Here is a 17,998-nt window from a genome sequence, read left to right as displayed (position 1 = left end):
TATTTCTGCGATTATCGGCCGAGAATGTAGACTCAGAAAGTCTGTCGATCTACACTTAAAATTGCTTTTATTTGCAAAGACAAAGGCTTAAGGAGTGAAGTTGTTTTCTATGGTTTCAAACAGAATCCAAATGGAGAATAAGAGAGAAAGGAAGGGGCTGTGCTGAGGGAGAAGTGAGTGCAAAATGTGGGAAATGAGAGAGACAAGTCTGCTGTCTTCTGCTGCATCCATCTGCTCTGAAAGTGCAGGTGGAGCCCTATTCACTCCACTCTGCCTGTGTGTGTGTGTGTGTGTGTGTGAAGAGGGGGGCAGGAAGAAAGGAAGGGCAGCAAGAAAAAGGGAGTGGAGACATGGAAGGGCAGGGATGGAAGAGCAAGAGGAGGGGGGGCCCTTGGTGATCTCTCCTGAAGGGGATAATGGGAGAGGAGCGCATTGCAATGGCTGCCATGTAGTACCCTCCCTGCACAATTAGCCAATCAGCAGCTCGCTCTGCCAGCCAGGAGGACGCATAAAAGAAGAACATTGCAGCAGAGGCACAGAAGGAGACTGTGAGAGGAGCAGGGAATTACACATAAAACAGCAGAACCAGAACACCCTCCCCTGGACACACCCTGCTGAGGATCACTGCTTCTCTTTTTTCTGAACCATCGCCCACGCCACTCGGAGAGAACGCTCTCCCTCATCATCATCCAGTAGAAAACCCCTTTCTCCTCATTTTCATCCTATAGAGGACACCTACAATCTCAGAGGGCTGAGATTCCCTGGCGAAGATTGTATTTTTTTTCCTTTTTTATTTTTTTTTTATTTTCATTTGGACTCCTGACAGAACATTACGGCTATATAATATAAAGGCCGAAGAGCATATAGACTCAGCCTCCAGCTTCAAGACCAGTGGAAAGAAGGACCTAGATTTCTTTCATTGTACGTCAAGAATGGTTACTGTACGTATGACTCCATTTCTCTTATATTTGTGAAGGGGATGTTGTAGCAGCAGGCTTTTATTGTATCCCAGTCTCCTTATGTTGGATTAGTTATGCATTACAATGCATGCACACATGTGATGTAGCCATACACACATATTTATTTCCTACTGATATATCTTTAGTGGAGATAAATGTAATTTTAAACATAGCTCCATGGCTATGCCCACATGCCAAAACATAGAGGATCTTTGGGATTAGTCCTATGTTTTTGTCCAAAATGCACTGCCGTATTATTATAAGAAGATTAACGATCGATAGTGGCAATTAGCAATCTCATACTGAGTGATGCGCAATGCCGGCTACGCTCCAGCCTGCAGTCATCATGGATAAAGTCTTTATCCTGCCATTTTAGATAGCACAGCCTTTACGTTTTTGTATCACAGTGACTTCGACTGCTTTAATGTCGAAGCTTTGATTATATTTCCAAAATGATGCAGAAGTCAAAATTGAGGAATTCCGCAGGATTACAATGATGGAGTTAGAGAGAGGCGACGAGGCGTCATTGGGGGGAGGACTTGCTTTCTTTGCCTGGTGCAGCACAAGGATGCTGGAGACGGGTTTGTGAGACAAAACATGATGCTTAGGAGACTGAGGGCCCATCCAGCAAGGCAAAGGAAAAAAGGGTCGAGTCACTCCGGGAGGGGGGGGGGGGGGGGGGGGGGGGGGGGGGGGGGGGGGGGGGTTGTGGTGTAACGCATCCTTTGGTTTGCATTGAATCAGACGAAGTCCAAATTCCTCATGGTTCTCGTTGCGATGAGAGTAAATGGGTTGGAAATCTGAGGCCGCAAGGACGCGCACGGACATCTCCATTTTAAGTGCATTTCCTCCAAGATCACATCGCATACAAGATGGCCATGCTTGCGTTGCGCGTGTCGGATAAAAGGAGATGTGAGCGGTGATAAATTAGCTTTGGTCTGAGCCAACGCCGGATTGGGCGTGTCTCTGCTGGACTTGAGCACCAGACGAGGGCCTTGAAGCCTCAAAAGGCCTACTCCACTTTACCTCTTGACATGCTCTACGGTTGACAGCATGTTGTTTATTACAGCATAGCAATTTAGACACATTACATTATAGAAACAAGGAAATAAATATAAAACCAATAATCAGCGTGGACGCTGCTCTGTCCAATCTTAAAATCACATGCAGGTGTTAAAAAAAACCGACTTATGGTTAAAAAATCCCTTAACTATTTTATTAGTTTTGTTTTTTGGAATTATTAAATTATCAATAAGTTACATACAACTACAAAATACCAGGCTGTTCGGTCTACGACTATTAGTAGGAACACAAGATATATTATTTAACACATTAAAGGAGGAGGATGTGAAAGAGGGAGCTGGACCTATGAACAACTTAATATCATTACACGGAATTTGAAATCGAATATTGTCTCGAAAAAATACATAAAATGAAGGTGGACAACCCGTTGTGTCATCGTCTGTAAGACTCGAACTGTCCACTTCACACATTTCTAATGACATTTATTTTCTCTTTGTTGTACACTATGCTACCTATTGTCCTTCGCAGGCCCATAGACAGAATCCCACCGACAGAGGCTGTGGCTCCCCTCCACATGGTCCGCAGTCCTCAATGCCTGTACCGCAGTGCCAAGCAAATAAAAGCGTCGAGTCAGATAACCTATCCAAGGCACTTATACAATTCAAGGACAAGGGCAGCCGAGGCCATTGCTGTACACCAGCAAATGGTGTTAAGTTAAAAAGTACAGAATTAAATGTTGGTCTAGATCTTTTTTGGCTGATGATTTTAAGAGTTAGAGGACATTTGTATTCTCTGTCCAAAATAAAGCGATTAAAATGCTTCATGTTGCGTTATATTCCTACAGATCCTACTGGCCTAATGGCCTGTAACTTATAGTCTACGAGACGTGTTATGTAAGCGGTGATATGCTTCCTGTTGCCAACGACAGGTTTATCAGTAACAAATATAAAGCCTGTAGGTAAGAAAGAGGTGAGAGATATCTGAGAGTGCAACATGTACCTCTTGTGTTCATGTTTTTAGGTAACAAATGTCCATCATGTAATTTCAATATTATTAACAGGGTACATACGACTGTTCATTTTGATTGATAATTTCATGAGTGTTATGGAAAAACATTGAAAATACCACACATGGAAAATTCCTTTGACAAGTATATCCTATACGCCAAAGCTCGCCGAGTTGAAGTCATGTTTAACCGGCTTTTTAAATACAACTATCACTGAATACAAGACCAACAATTCGAAACGATGCTCAGCAAATACATATTTGGGATTGGTGATTTTTTATTTGACTTACGATGGCGTTTTTGACTTGTGGCTGGCAACTGTAACAGTCATTGTTCCCGGACTCCTGCAGCCCCTGGCCACGACACAAAGCGCCACTGTTTACATTAATATTCATAGTGCTGCCATAGCCTCTGCGAGAGAGAAGAGGAGGAACGGGTGGCTCTTTTGTTTGGTCGTTTCAATACGTTTATTCAGCAAAAAGGCGCTCCGGTTCATGAATGCCTGCAGAGCTCACACGTCTTGGCTTTGAAAAAGGGGGGCTAAATAAAGAAGCAGATAAATCGAGGGATTATGTTTGGCGTCTGCCATATTTAAATAGCCGTTTTTGACATTTATTTCTTAATTACGCGAATTTAAACATTTTTTAAAGCCAACGAAATATAAAATAAAGCTACTCTTTTGCTGGATTCGCGGGCCTCTGTGAGACCATCTGAAAGCCACTCCCTTTTTCAGCACGCTGGATAGTGCCCCGCATGCTACGAGGACAGAGTAGTCTCCCTGAGCCTTTGACGTTGTCTGCCCCCATCTTATCAAAGCAGCACATTATCAGAGAGCTGGAATCTTTTTATTTTTAGTCTGTTGAGCGTAGAATAGGAGCCTCAATGCATGGCTGACATGGGCCGTGACTCCTGTCGTTCTGTTGTTTTACAGCTGCCACCATGATCCCTAAAGCTGCCGAGAGTGTGGCTAATGCCCTTTGTTTGGGATAATCCTGTAATCTGTGTTATTTAGAGGGCTCATTTACACTTCAGCCTAGCATTCAGTTTTGATTCATGTCTTCCAGAATTTTTTTTGTTGATATAATGCAATATAATGTGGACAAGGTTATGTGTTAAAAGCAGAAATCATTATCATTAGTGTTCTTAAAGAAATTAAGTGTTCATTTTGGCTGATGAATAGTTTTGTTAACATAAAGAAAAGTAAAATTCATATTGGCCTATTACATACATACATACAGCAAGTGAATTAAAATCTACACTAAACCTAAAATTCCCAAACACTGCACGTCAAAACACAAATACTGATGGTGATTATATGTCATTATATTTCACATTCAAATTGTTATGTGCATCAGTGTATTGTAACATGTAGCCTAACGTAGCAAATCTCATGTTCTGATTTAAACTGGGAGACGATTATTCTTCTGTACATTATACCCTCTAGTGCTGTATTGCATTTGGAGCAGAAATGAATTGGGAAAAGCGGGTTAGAGGCATCAGAAGACAAAGAAAACTGACTGCATTTACATTTAGTCATGTAATGCTTCTGTGTTTTGTAATTTAGTAGTGTACAGTGTAGGTGGTATGTGTACTTGGCAGTGGAGGCAGGGCTCTTGCGTGCAAGTCTGGGTTCATGTGTTAGGCAGAGGAGGCAGGGCTCTTGCTTGCGTGCAAGTCTGGGACCATGTGTGGGCGATGCTGATGCAGTACATTAAATATTTAGGGAGATCTCACAGAGCCCCAAAATAGAGAAAAAGCAGTGTGGTACACTTAGTGCTACCCCAACAACTGTCATCTTTTAGGAATTTTAAAAGAGGATTTATAAAAAAGATTATTTTATAGCATGTTGTCATCCTCAAAAGATAGATAACAAGATATGTGTTGAAAGAAAAGGGGCAATGATATGCATTAAAAAGACCAAGGCCATATTTGCAACCAGGATGTCATGGTTACAAGCTACTCCTGTTGTGGACGTTTTTATTGTCTCCAGTATGTCTGGAGGAGTAGATCTATACTGGGCGTATTAGGATTGTTCATGCTACTGTAGGCTACATCATAACAAGGATTTATTGTCTTGTTGTCTTAGTAATTGGGTTTACTCAAACCAAAAAGAAGACTATTTTGATATTTGTTGATGGTATATGATATGAAATATGCCTTAAGATGAAACAATCATTTTCTATTTGTTTCAAATAACTTTAAAGCATGCTGTTCCTGTTTATTTCTGTATGGAAATCTTAATCCTAGTTCCTGCTTGTGTCAGCCACTTTCAGTGTGCCCAGCCCAAAAACTGTGGGTCTGTGAATTATATAACTTCACACTGTGCACTGGGGATGTGTGTTCTGCCATGTTGAGGGTTATTTCAGTTGGCGAGTCAAATTTGCCCTAATATGTTTTTTTCCCCTTTAAAATACTTTTTGTCATATTTGGGATACAATCAGTTGCACATATTTCTGTTAGTAAGGTGTATCACATCCCACAAAAGTGTACTAGGTTAATGTTTCAATAAATACAACATAACAGCTTGATTCCACCTTTTTTGTGTTAATCCTATCATTATTCATGGTGGCATGAAAGACATACTCAGCAGGCATTTTAGCCTTGCAAAAAATGGTGTGACAGATTGCTATCTATGTTGCACTGCCTCTGTGCATAGTTGTGTGTCTGAAGTATTTTATTTTTAGGCTGTCTTAACTCTGTCACTGTGCTCCTTCTCCCCCTGTCATTATCAATTTGACTCACTGATATTCCCTGCTTCTGAAAAGCCATATAATATTAATAGATGGAGGGAAAAAGTCTGACCTGTATATCTGCTCCTAATAAGTACAGACACAAACACACACTAGAAGTAAGAAAGCCATTCAGCCAGTACAATGCATGTCTTTGAGGGGCTGTTACCTGGGCAACCTGACTCGAGGTGAGACTCAAAGCTAGACAGCAGGTTACAGAGACGATGAGAAGAGGCAGGTTAGACAGACCCATTCACAGATGCTGGAAAAGGAAAGAGACATTGTGAGACCCCACAAGCTTTAGAGGAGACGTATTTAGCCTTGTTAACATACAGTACATAACAGCCACCAGTTAAAGATCTCAAACAAGCTCAAAACCACAATCTGACAAAACAATTTACATTATGGCATTACTATCAGACTATAAAACTATTTTGTTTGTGAAAAAGAATCAAAATAAATTGAATTTCTAATGCGAACACAGGTAACATGGTAATGCTATAGAGGCTCATTTTAGTTGCACAAAGATAATTAACTCTAAACATGCATACTTATTTACTTTGACATGTGCAATGAATCGCATATTTAATTTAATGATGTTTGAACATGAAAATAAGATGCAAATGAAAAAACGCTTGTCCTTCTATTCAATACGTACACCATAAAATAGGAAGTATATCAAGACAGATAATCGAATGTCTGAAACTGTTGCAGGATTTCAGTGCGTAACATAACCTTAGGATATTAGAGATTATTTTCCAATTCAAACAGCTGAACAAATCAGTGCAGCTATAGAATATCAGCTTCACACGAAGCAACATCACATCAAATTTCACCCAATCATGATCCCGAGACAGAGAGCTAAAGTGTGAGAAAGGGGAAGGGGAAAGTGGAGCAAGAAGTTTTGGTTCTGACAACATTTAAGGAGCCCCTTCGGTTTAAATTAGTAAACAAGGTGTACTCCAGAGCAATACAAACACCATACTGTGCATTAACCCACACCCTAGATCAATTTACTAAAATAAGTCATTTGACCACAAAGGAACCTGAACAAAGTCCGAATAGCAAACATGTAATCCTAAATCCTTTTTCTACCAAACCTTGATATTCCTCATTTCTTGTAACAAGGTCCATTCATCATTGTCACTCTCCTTTTTATCTGTCCTCTCCATCCCTGCCACCCAAAGCTCCCCAACCTCACACACCACCATCACTATTATCCATCCCTGTGTAATGATGTAATGGTGTTTGACCCTGGAAGAGAGTAGGGGGAGGGGAGGAGTAAGGAAAAAGGGACTGTGACATCTGCAGGACCAGAGGCAGGGAGCGAGAGGGGAAAAGATGTGGTAAAAGTGGGGGAGGGGAGATTTTAAAACAGACCGTGTATCCATCTCCATTTTAGCAATGCTGATTCCTGACCTTTTCCACTGACAGTGACGGAGTGAACAGTCTGTGTGTGTGTGTGTGTGTGTGTGTGTGTGTGTGTGTGTGTGTGTGTGTGTGTGTGTGTGTGTGTGTATTATATGTTAAACATTAGCACGTGCACATTTATACAGCCATGGCTCCACTGTGTCCTATTGTGTCTCATTGTGACCTATGAATCTAACTCCATCCTCTTTCTCAGCAGATAATCAGCACCATGGAAACCCAGGTGTCCAACGGTCCAAGCGGAACCAGTATGCCTAATGGTCCAGTCATTAGCACCAATGGTTCTACAGACGACAGCAAAACCAACCTGATCGTCAACTATCTGCCTCAAAACATGACCCAGGAAGAGTTCAAAAGTTTGTTTGGTAGCATTGGAGAGATTGAGTCCTGCAAGCTAGTCAGAGACAAGATAACAGGTTCAACACTTTGTCCACATTGAAAAAATATCATCACTACGACTGGTTTTGAGAAGCACTGAAACCACTGTGGCTCTTTCTTTGTCTCCAGGTCAGAGTTTGGGCTATGGCTTTGTAAACTATGTGGATCCAAATGATGCAGATAAGGCTATCAACACACTCAATGGTCTCAAACTGCAGACTAAAACAATCAAGGTGAGATGACCGCTACACTCTTAAATCTTCTTCTTGAAGAAGTGCTAGACAAAAAGAAAGGAAGTTGAGTTTGTGTGGGTGGGGGTGGTTGAGAGAGGTGGTTGAGAGAGGTGGCAACAGACGTGACAAAGGGAGGGGAGGAAAATCGGGAGGAGGAAAAGGGGTGCGGTGGCCAGAACAAAGGAAGTGGGAGAAAGGGTGAAAAGAGCAGGAGAGAGTGGAGGTCAGAAAGCAAGGGGCGGACAGCATGCAGAGTTTATTGTGATGGAAATGTAATTAGGAAGTCTGACTTCGGTGCACTAGGGTCAGTCTTGGTTTACCCCATCTGCCTCCAATCTGAGCTAATTAGGGGGCTTCTTTGTCCCAAAATCAGATGAGGGAAAAAGGGAGCATATTATTAAACACCACTTCCTATCATCCCATCCCCCCAAATCAAAATAGATCAAAGATTCAGACGAACTGCAGGATTGAGAAATCGAATCTCTGAGAGAGCAGAGCAGGTGATCTTCCAACAGCTGTCAATGAATAGGGACGTTAATTCTGACTAGTGACTGATCAAACAACGTGCTATAAACAGGAAAAGGCAAGTGCTGGATTTGGTTCCTTTTTGGAAGAACAAATAGTGTATTATATTTGTGTATAATGTCATTGAAATATCTTGCACAAAAGAAATTACTTCTTAATCCGGAACAACCAAGTAGAAAAATTATTAATTGTCATGACAATTGTTATGTTATATTGTTGATCCTGTGTAATGACATTCAATAATTATTTATTGTATCTATCACTCTGTATTTCAGTACTTAATAATTTACACTCAGATGCTGAAAATAACTCCTTTGGTCAATTGCATAGTTTTATTTCTCTGGTTTTGCAAGAGGCTTCAAAAGAGAGGGGTGAGGCTGTGAAGAAGGGGGCAGCAGTAGAAGGGTAGGGGGTAGCTCAGAGAGCAGAATGCCAATGACAGGATTAGAGGCCATATGGGCTTCAGGCACCATCTGTACTGTGGGAGCGACAGGGAGAGGGTTAATTATAGGGCAGCTACTGCTCCCCGAACACAGCAACTCCCCCCTGACTCATCCAGAAAACCCTAATCACTGCACCACACAACCCTCCTGCTCATACAGTCCGTCTGTGTACACAATAGAGACTGGTGCTTAGTACTGATGGATCAAATCAGAACACCTGTATTCATTTGAAAGATAATATACAAGTACTTTTAATGAGCATCAAAGATTTCTTTGTGCCTGTGCAATAAGCTAAATCAAATTTAAAGCAACAAACATTTAAAAAATAGTAAAATTTGCAAACTAATACTATGATAAATTAAACATTTATCACACCATTACAAATACATATAAACAATATGTATGTGTGTGTGTGTGTGTGTGTGTGTGTGTGTGTGTGTGTGTGTGTGTGTGTAAGCAGAGTGTTTAAAAGTTGTCAAGGATCCTGCCAGTCTTGTGATTCACTTACATTGTTTGCTGTTTGCCAGTGGAGCTGTTCTCCCCCTGAGCATAGAGACAAAGGAAGAAGGCAGGACAGGGAGGGCTGTTCAGCCTATCGCAAACAACACTCACTCTGTCTCACACACAAACACAGCACTGCACACAATGCACTGAACTTTTTTATCACACATGTTCACATGCTTCCATAAATACAAAACAACGTGTGTATGACTTTTTTTTTTACAATCAATCAGATATTCCTCTGCAGTACTAGATGTAAAATGTTTTGAAAACAGAAAATAATAAGAGATATAAAATCACACGTACCAAAAATGTCCATGCACTAATTAAGTCACAAGTGAATTCAGCAAAATACATCAACTCGGGCTGATGTCTTTCAGAGCAAAACAAAGCTGCCACTTGGGCTTGTTAGCTGATGTCTGGTCTCAGTTTGGGTAATTGTTACAGTAGAGTCATCATAATGTGTCTGTGACCGTCTCACTGTAGCTGAGTGTGAGCTTAAAGGCACTGATTAGGTCCACAGTTAGCAAAGAGACAGTTGGGTCTGTGGAGAGGGGAAATGAGAAGAAATCTGCAGGAGTCAAAATTAAGACTATTTTTTGGGAACTCAAAAATATAATGCGCTTATTAGTTTATTTTATTTGGGTGTTATAGGTATCATATGCCCGGCCAAGCTCAGCTTCTATTCGTGATGCCAACCTTTACGTAAGTGGACTTCCCAAAACTATGAGCCAGAAGGACATGGAGCAACTGTTCTCCCAATACGGTCGCATCATCACATCCCGTATCCTAGTGGACCAAGTTACAGGTATAGCCTTATTTCATTTCTTATGCTGTCACTCTGACATCAAGTACCATTCCATCTCTGAATGAAAGCCTGGTAAGCTGCAACAGTCCTTGATGCCAAGGTAGTCAAATTTTTTTTTTATTCTTAATCGGAGCAGGCATATCACGAGGAGTGGGCTTCATCCGGTTTGATAAACGGAATGAAGCAGAGGAGGCCATCAAAGGTCTGAACGGACAGAAGCCTTTGGGTGCTGCCGAGCCCATCACCGTCAAGTTCGCCAACAACCCCAGCCAGAAGACAGGCCAGGCCTTACTGACTCAGCTGTACCAGACTGCTGCCCGCCGCTACACGGGGCCCCTGCACCACCAGACTCAGCGTTTCAGGTACTGAACCTTTGGCAACTTCACATCACCTAAGAGTAAACAAAGAAATCAATCAAATAAAGGCCCACCCCAAAATCAGCAAATGTGGTAAATGAGGAAATTTGTGTAATCGAAAACATTGAAAAAAAAAAGAAGAAAAAAACCTTTTTCTGTCACTATTAACACAACTTATTAGTAAACTGTTCCTTTAAGCAATAGTATTGCTTTACAGTACAGAAGGAATTGGCAATATTGCATTGTCCCTCCTTCTCACTCTTTTTCTCTGACTCTCTTTTAAACTGCAGCATGATCCCTTCACTTGGAAAGGGACCAGATCCAAATAGCAGCTCAAAACCAATGTAAGAGACCAGACTTTTCCAAATACAATAAAAAACTAAAGCTAAATAAATCTTGGGTTTAAGAATAATAATACTGAACCTGTGAAAGTTTGCCTATTCTACATAGGCATCATCAGAGAGCATCATTGCCAGATGTTGGCCACATCTACATGGGTAATTTTGAATAAATGTTCAAAAGGTTTTAAAGTCGAAGGCTCCCAGTATTAAATATTTGTTGGAACCCCACAAACAATTGTAGATACCCTCTCAGGTTGGAATGCTCACATACTCAGTATGGATTATTATTTTTAACCAGTATGTTGAATGGCCTAGCATACAGGATTTGTTACATTTAAACTATTAAAGATTAATCTAATTTGGAGCTTAACCAACTGAACTCACAATGAACATAAATACCTGCTGAGACATATACTCACAGGACTATATTACAAGCCATCAGTTTGTGGTTGGATGGTTTGGGACTACGTTGCAGTGAAGGATGCCCTCTGGAGGCCAGCTGGTGAAGGAGCAACATGTTAACTGAAAGCCCCCATTCGTTGTAGATATCATCACTAACTTCTGCATCCCCTTCATTCTCCCTCTTGCGTTGCAGACTCGACAATTTACTAAACGCCAGCTACGGAGTCAAGAGGTAAATGCCAAAAGGTGTATTTTCAAAAGCATCCATGCCAAAATAAAATCTCAAACAAAGTGCCTGGAATACTACCTGCTGACTTCATCTGGAAATCAGATATAATGGCCATAATTCTTAATACCCACTGCCCATTTAAACCATGGTATAGAAGCAGCCCTGACAACAATATACTATCTGTAATTTCAACATGCAATGATACAAGCTTCTAACAGCAGGGTATTCTGGCATGGCTTTGTTTAACCTTTTCGTTCTTTTATTTTAATTAATAGAAATAATTTATATGTATTTATTTATGAACTAACATTGTCAGTTTCAGTTGCTTTAATGTCCCCTTTTTTCACCAGCATGGACATACCAGATTCCGTTTGCGTCTCCTCTGTTTGCTCCAGTTTGTGTATGATTTGATTCCAATTTGCTTTTCATCCCTCTCTAGGTTTCTGTTTTGTTCAATACTGTGATTTCTGTTAAACATTGTGATTCATGTGTTTAATTCTTCCAGAGGCTTTGGTCAGCAGAGAAATTAAGAAAATATGCACATTGTGTGGGTGTCTGTGTCTCTGGGAACACAGTGTCATTTTGTATGAAAGCAGGTAGTTTGGAGCCACTGTGGTGCCCACACATATTTACTTACTGCACAGCAGAGGGGATGAAGATGGTGTCCCTCGACTCCATACCCAACTACAATCTTTATCATTTCTCACGGATACATGCCCTTAAAAGCCAGTATAGAGAACTGAATTCTGTGTGGAACTTCAGAATGACACCCATGGTAGCTCTCCTACTCTCTTCCCCAGATTCTCCCCCATCACTATTGACAGCATGACCAGCCTGGCAGGGGTCAACCTCACTGGTCCAACTGGAGCTGGCTGGTGCATCTTTGTGTACAACCTTTCCCCAGAGGCGGACGAGAGTGTCCTGTGGCAGCTCTTTGGGCCTTTCGGCGCAGTAACCAACGTCAAGGTCATTCGTGACTTCACCACCAACAAATGTAAGGGCTTTGGCTTTGTCACCATGACCAACTACGATGAAGCTGCCATGGCTATTGCTAGCCTTAATGGCTACCGCTTGGGTGACCGCGTGCTGCAGGTTTCCTTCAAGACCAGCAAGCAGCACAAGGCCTGAGAGAGAGGCTGCTGGCACAAGCTCCTTCGACTTGCAGGGAGAGCAACCTGAGCTCCCTGTGCCATCACTCTAAATGGGCCTGGACTGAGTCTCTCTCTTCCACATTCTCACACAAATCCATAATATATGATCACAAACACAGACACACGCATACACGCACAGACATAACCAAACATATCCATACGTGCAAGCATACACAGTCAGAGTATCAAACAAACACACTAGTGGAGTTTTTCTTTTCTCTTTACACAACATGCTAGTCCTTCTCTATATTTGCCTGGATTGAATTAGAAGGGGTACGTAGCTGGTTTGTTGGGTAGGGGCTAGAGCTATCTATTTAGGAGACAGTCTAACGAATGTGACAGAGAATGTGTACTGAGTGCTTTGATTGAATTCAGGCAAATAATGACAACTGATGAACAAAACGATCAAAAATTTAAATGAACAAATATGTGCAATTTACCCAAACTCTTACCCCACCATCTCTCCTATTATCTTGCTGGAGAGGATGTAGTCACTTTTTTTACACTTGGGCATTTTGAATCAGCGATTTTTTTAGATCAAAGAAAATGAAATTAAAAAACAGTGTTCTCTTATATACGTCTATTAAAATATAACTATATATTCAATATTTAAGGTGGTTATAATAGCCGAGTATGTAAGCATTTTCTAGAAACTTTGACTACTGTTTCCAGACCTGCATTAGGTGGTGCCTAGCGTAAACGCAGTTTCTCTACCCTTTGTGAGCTTGTAAGCTCAGACCCAATAAGATTTAGGCGAACCAATGAATACTGGTCACAGAAAAGAGTAGTCCGAAAGCCATCAGAATCACTCTTTCCCTCACCGTCTCACACCGAACAACATTAAGAGTACACTTCTGTATCACAGAAACCAATTTCAATAACTAGAAGATATATTTAAATCAAAAACATGTGGAAAAAAAATCTTATACTCTACTCTCAGGATGGATTCAACACAAGCAGACTGTCTGTGAACTTAGAGCAGAGTGGCAGTGCTCCCATGGTGACAGTGTTCATTAGAAATTCTCTAATGGGCAAGAGAGTGACGAGTACAAGGGGAAAACCGTTTTACCATAACACAGCCACGTCAAAGGAAAATACCGGTGTTTTTTCACTTTTTGCATCATTTTTTCATTGCACATGTATTTTACATCATCCACAGGCCACTTTACTTTGCATGGCTTTGTCAGCAATAATTTGGTGTGCTATCCCTTTAACTGAAAAGCTATCTGGTGTCAGCAGAAAAAAGCAAACAAGATGACCAAATGATCTGGTTCTTCTACATGCTTCGATAATGAATGTTATTGTACTCATGACAGGTTAAATTTCCAGATAAATTGAGATAAATGAAAGCAGGGAATTACATTGTCTAAATAAGATTATGATCCAAGTAGCTGCTAAAAGTAACTACAAGAAAATCTCACCCCAACAACACACCCCATGGACTGAACAACATTCTAGGCTGGTCTGCAGAGAAATAACCCAGATGAGCAAAAATCAAGAGCACCGGTATTATTCTTCAGTCTAGCGCACAGATAGAAGCTCCTCCAATAGATGAGGTCAAAGCTAAACCATTCAGTAAAACAGTAACAACATGCATAGAGCAGATTAAGAGGACTGCAGTTCCAAATAACTGAGACATTCAAACATAAAACTGACTTAGAGTCACATGTGTGAGCGATAATATCTGGCAACGTTAAAATGATCACTGATCCTTTGAGGTGAAAGATTACCAGTTCCTCCAGCTTTGCCAAATGCTACTCGGTTTTATTTAAAACCCCTCAATTCTCTTAAAAGCAACCCAGAAACTTTAAACTCCTACACTGTTAAAAGATGACTGTACAACATCAAGCCTGCAAAAGAGTGTCATAATTATACTTCTGTTTACAACAGAAAGATATTTATTTGCTTCTGATCTGTTTGGCGCTACAACAAAAATAGCATTTCTCAAAATATCCCCAAACCCAATTGCATGAAAATTATTTATGGCACCCTTGATGAAACATTAAGGCCAACCTGTCGAGTTGAAATGTCTGTTCCACACCAGACTTATGATTTACCATGGGGAGAGCTAATGTCTTCAATATCAAGACATGTGCACATCATCATAGATTAAATAAGGTCAACTATATTCAAGACATTTTTGCTTTTGCTTTTCTAAATGACGCTGTGTTAGCCAAAGAGGACGATCTCTTTGAAAGGATTACATTAGAGATAAATCTATTTTTATACATACAAAGGAACAAGACCTTGTGCTGAATTTTTACAGATTCTTAAGCTTGGAAAATTGGGACATCGCATGGCTTTATTTTAAACCCTCTGATCTTTGCAGAGCAAGGGGGAATAAGCATGCGGTGTATGGGTGGGGATTTAGGGAGGGGGCGAAGGAACATTGTATCTCGTACAAACTTAAACGTTCAACCATATCAAAACAATTGAAACAAACTTAACAAAAACAAATTTGATGTAAAATAAAAGTAAAATTAAACAGTTTGGGGGTATAACCTGACACACATCTATACTTATGAGTGCTCAGACACTCATCTCTTGTCCTGAAGTTGTGTACTTGTGTACAGTGCTGCTTCAATGATGGTGCAGTGAAGTGAAGTTCTTTGACTTGAGAATCCCAGACAAAGCTGCAGTGAGACCAGCTCATTACCCAGCTGAAAAACTGGAACAGCAGCTTGCAAATAAAAAGGTAAAAAGCAGATTCAAACAGTAATCCAGAATCATAATGAACACTGAGCATGATTCTTTATGATTAGATATATTTGATTTTTGCCAAAGAATTGCTTTGCAAGTCAGTACCAAGAAGGATAAATTAAGACTAACTATATTATTCCCTGAGTAATTGCTGTACAAATCTATGTTATTTATTGAACAAGGACCCTCTACAATTTCAGTTATCATTACTTTTATATATCTAAGTTGCGCATATCAGTTTGCATTTGTAAATCCTATAACCACTAGACCAAATGCTAAAATGATACAGTTGCAAGCAATACCGTTTGCACAAATTTCACGCACACACCGAATGATAAGTCATATCTAAAATAAATTACAATGAATCAGTTCACCTCTAGGCAAAGGAAAAATTGGTTGCATCCATATAATGTATTTCCCCCAACATTTATATCATACGCTATTTGTGACCAATTTAATCCTTTAAAACCGTTAACATTGCACCACTTACTCTGACATCTTTCGATCTGACTCATACTGTTTCAACCCTGAAATACTCTAAATGATTGTTGCTGGCGTTTCCAGAGCTGACCACATAAAGGACTAATCTAGCCATTTCTGGTGGAGAAATCAACAAGAGTTATCAGCGTAGGACTGAGCACTGAGACCAGTGATAGACATTTCAAACAACCAAATTAACAGGTTACGTTGAACTGCAGCTGGAGTTGTATACCCAGCCATGTCTGATAGTAAAAACAACCCACATACCAAACACACGGCCCAAAATTACCTTCAATACACAGTCTATACAAAACCTACACCTGATGTACAGTAGAGAGCCAAGGACCATGGCAGGAAACACTACTACACTGCTTGAGCAACAACAATAATCATTTAAAAAGACAAAAAAACTTTCCTATGGAACAGTAAGTGCAATGTGCTTTGTTTTTATATTGACTGAGAACAAATGATATATATTTTTTAAAAAAGAAATTAAACGTCACACTGAAAAGGTTTGTGGAATGGTGAAAGGAGCAAAAGTTCAGACAATAACATTAAAATGAACAGACTCATTAAGAAAATCAAACAAGCAATGAGAGGTCTGATCTGTAAATTTCCATTATCACTTCCTCAGCCCCCAATTTGTGCTCTGACCATGCAAGCTCGAAAAAAATGCGTATTGGATGACTTAGAGCAATTCTAAATGACCTTGAAAGGAATACTGTCTAATATATCATCGGTTTCAGCCCATGTCAATTTCAAATATCATTTTTCCTGTAATTTATTAATTTCATTTACATATCAAGACTCACTTGTTAAATTAGCATATTTGTGTTGTTGATGTTGCCATAGAGAACACACATGGGTCAAAGATTATGTTTGGTTACATTGATTGGGTACAGTTTATTTTTCTTCCATTATTTAATTAGTTGCAGTTTTTACAGTGTATGCAGATTTTAGACTTAGTTAGATTTTTTATTTCAATCAAAACTGTGTTCAATTGTGTTTGTAAAAGTCTGTGGTAGCTTTTGTTGCAACATAAAATAATTTAAACAGAAAAAATTCAAAATAGCGCCAACAAACTTGTATTATTCGGGCGACTTTAAGCTTGTAGTTTTAACTTATTGTTAACTTAAAAACTATTTATTATGATTATTATTATTGCCTCGTATAAAGTATGTTTTGTGTATATTTATGGTTTATTTCATTATATTTGCAAGTTTAAAAGATTTTAAGTTTGCCAAAATCGTGGTTACACCATTTCGTTTCTTAAAAAGGGGGACAAACAGAAAAACAGCTTTAGAAGTACGATTTGGAAATGTTCTCCATAGTCAAAGAATGCACTGCTATATTTAACTAATTGAAGTGTATAAACATACATGCTGTGTGCTAGATGTTATGCCTTTACTGCCTGTGTTCTGTTTGTCTTGTTAAATGAAAATCTTTTAATTATTTAATCTAATCACAGTCTTGTTTTTTCAACCACTCTGTGAACCCTTAAGACATGGGACAGCCCCTGTAGTGAGGCTTTGGCCCATTTGAAGGTCCAGCAACTTGCCAGAAACAAAAGGGGGTGTCCTAGGTTTGATATGCTCACAAAAAGCTTTCCTGTTTATGCTGACGGTTTGAAAAAGCTATTAAAAGGGTTCTGTAAATGCATTATAATACTGAAATCATCTGTATCAATTTCAATACCAATTTGTGCTATTGAAACTATGATATTCTTCAGAACCAAGATGCATTTGGAAACCCAGCCAAGAGCTTCGGCAAAATATTACAGAGATCAGAAAAGCTGCAGGAAGGTTTTCTTGGGAGTCTCTAGGGTAGTAAAGGGGTGAGTGGTCCTTCTGTTTCTCAACCAACTGTATTTTGTGTCTATTTATTTAGAAGAGGGGACGCAGTAACTTAGTGATGTTTTTCTTACATTTTCCTGGAATGGTAGAACAAATCAAGAAAGTGAAAATTATCAAAACAGGTTCTGCTGACACCAATGTCAGCGGAAGAAATACAAAATCTCATACTTCCAAACATGACCAAATGAACAATGTCAAAATTGAACAAAGAAAAAAAAAAGTAAAACCTTTCAGTTTAGTCTAGGATATTTATTACTGGGATTTCAGCTGAAGACGCTTGAAGACTTTTTCATGGAATTGTTTAATTATTTGTACTTTACATGCCAGAAAAAAAATAAAATAAAAGTTACAAATATTGAGTGACCCAATTTTTATTGACTGTCAAACCAATATTATTGAATGTTGTGACCAAACTTTTCTGTCTATTCTAAGTTTTTATAATAGGTCTTTTTA

At 39.7% G+C, this 17,998-nt stretch overlaps 1 protein-coding gene across 16 annotated transcripts; it reads left to right on the top strand.

The window, feature by feature from the left end:
• The first annotated feature begins 460 nt into the window (after window positions 1-460).
• elavl3 (ELAV like neuron-specific RNA binding protein 3) lies at window positions 461-17,902 on the top strand. 16 transcript variants are annotated; one of them, XM_032537459.1, is made up of 8 exons: window positions 470-941; window positions 7,342-7,561; window positions 7,653-7,756; window positions 9,880-10,033; window positions 10,170-10,395; window positions 10,680-10,733; window positions 11,326-11,364; window positions 12,141-17,902. In XM_032537459.1, exons 1-8 carry the CDS (start codon window positions 933-935, stop codon window positions 12,487-12,489), a joined length of 1,155 nt encoding a protein of 384 aa, XP_032393350.1. In that variant the 5' UTR covers window positions 470-932; the 3' UTR covers window positions 12,490-17,902. The 16 variants fall into 16 exon arrangements, with proteins under 16 accessions (XP_032393355.1, XP_032393359.1, XP_032393362.1 ...); XM_032537457.1 differs by having other exon boundaries at window positions 476-941; window positions 10,167-10,395; XM_032537460.1 differs by having other exon boundaries at window positions 477-941; window positions 10,167-10,395; window positions 12,162-17,902.
• The last annotated feature ends 96 nt before the right edge of the window (window positions 17,903-17,998 follow it).

This window comes from Etheostoma spectabile, chromosome 15, assembly GCF_008692095.1.
Source record: "Etheostoma spectabile isolate EspeVRDwgs_2016 chromosome 15, UIUC_Espe_1.0, whole genome shotgun sequence".
NCBI lineage: Eukaryota > Metazoa > Chordata > Actinopteri > Perciformes > Percidae > Etheostoma > Etheostoma spectabile.
This window is presented reverse-complemented; position numbering and strand designations above follow the sequence as displayed.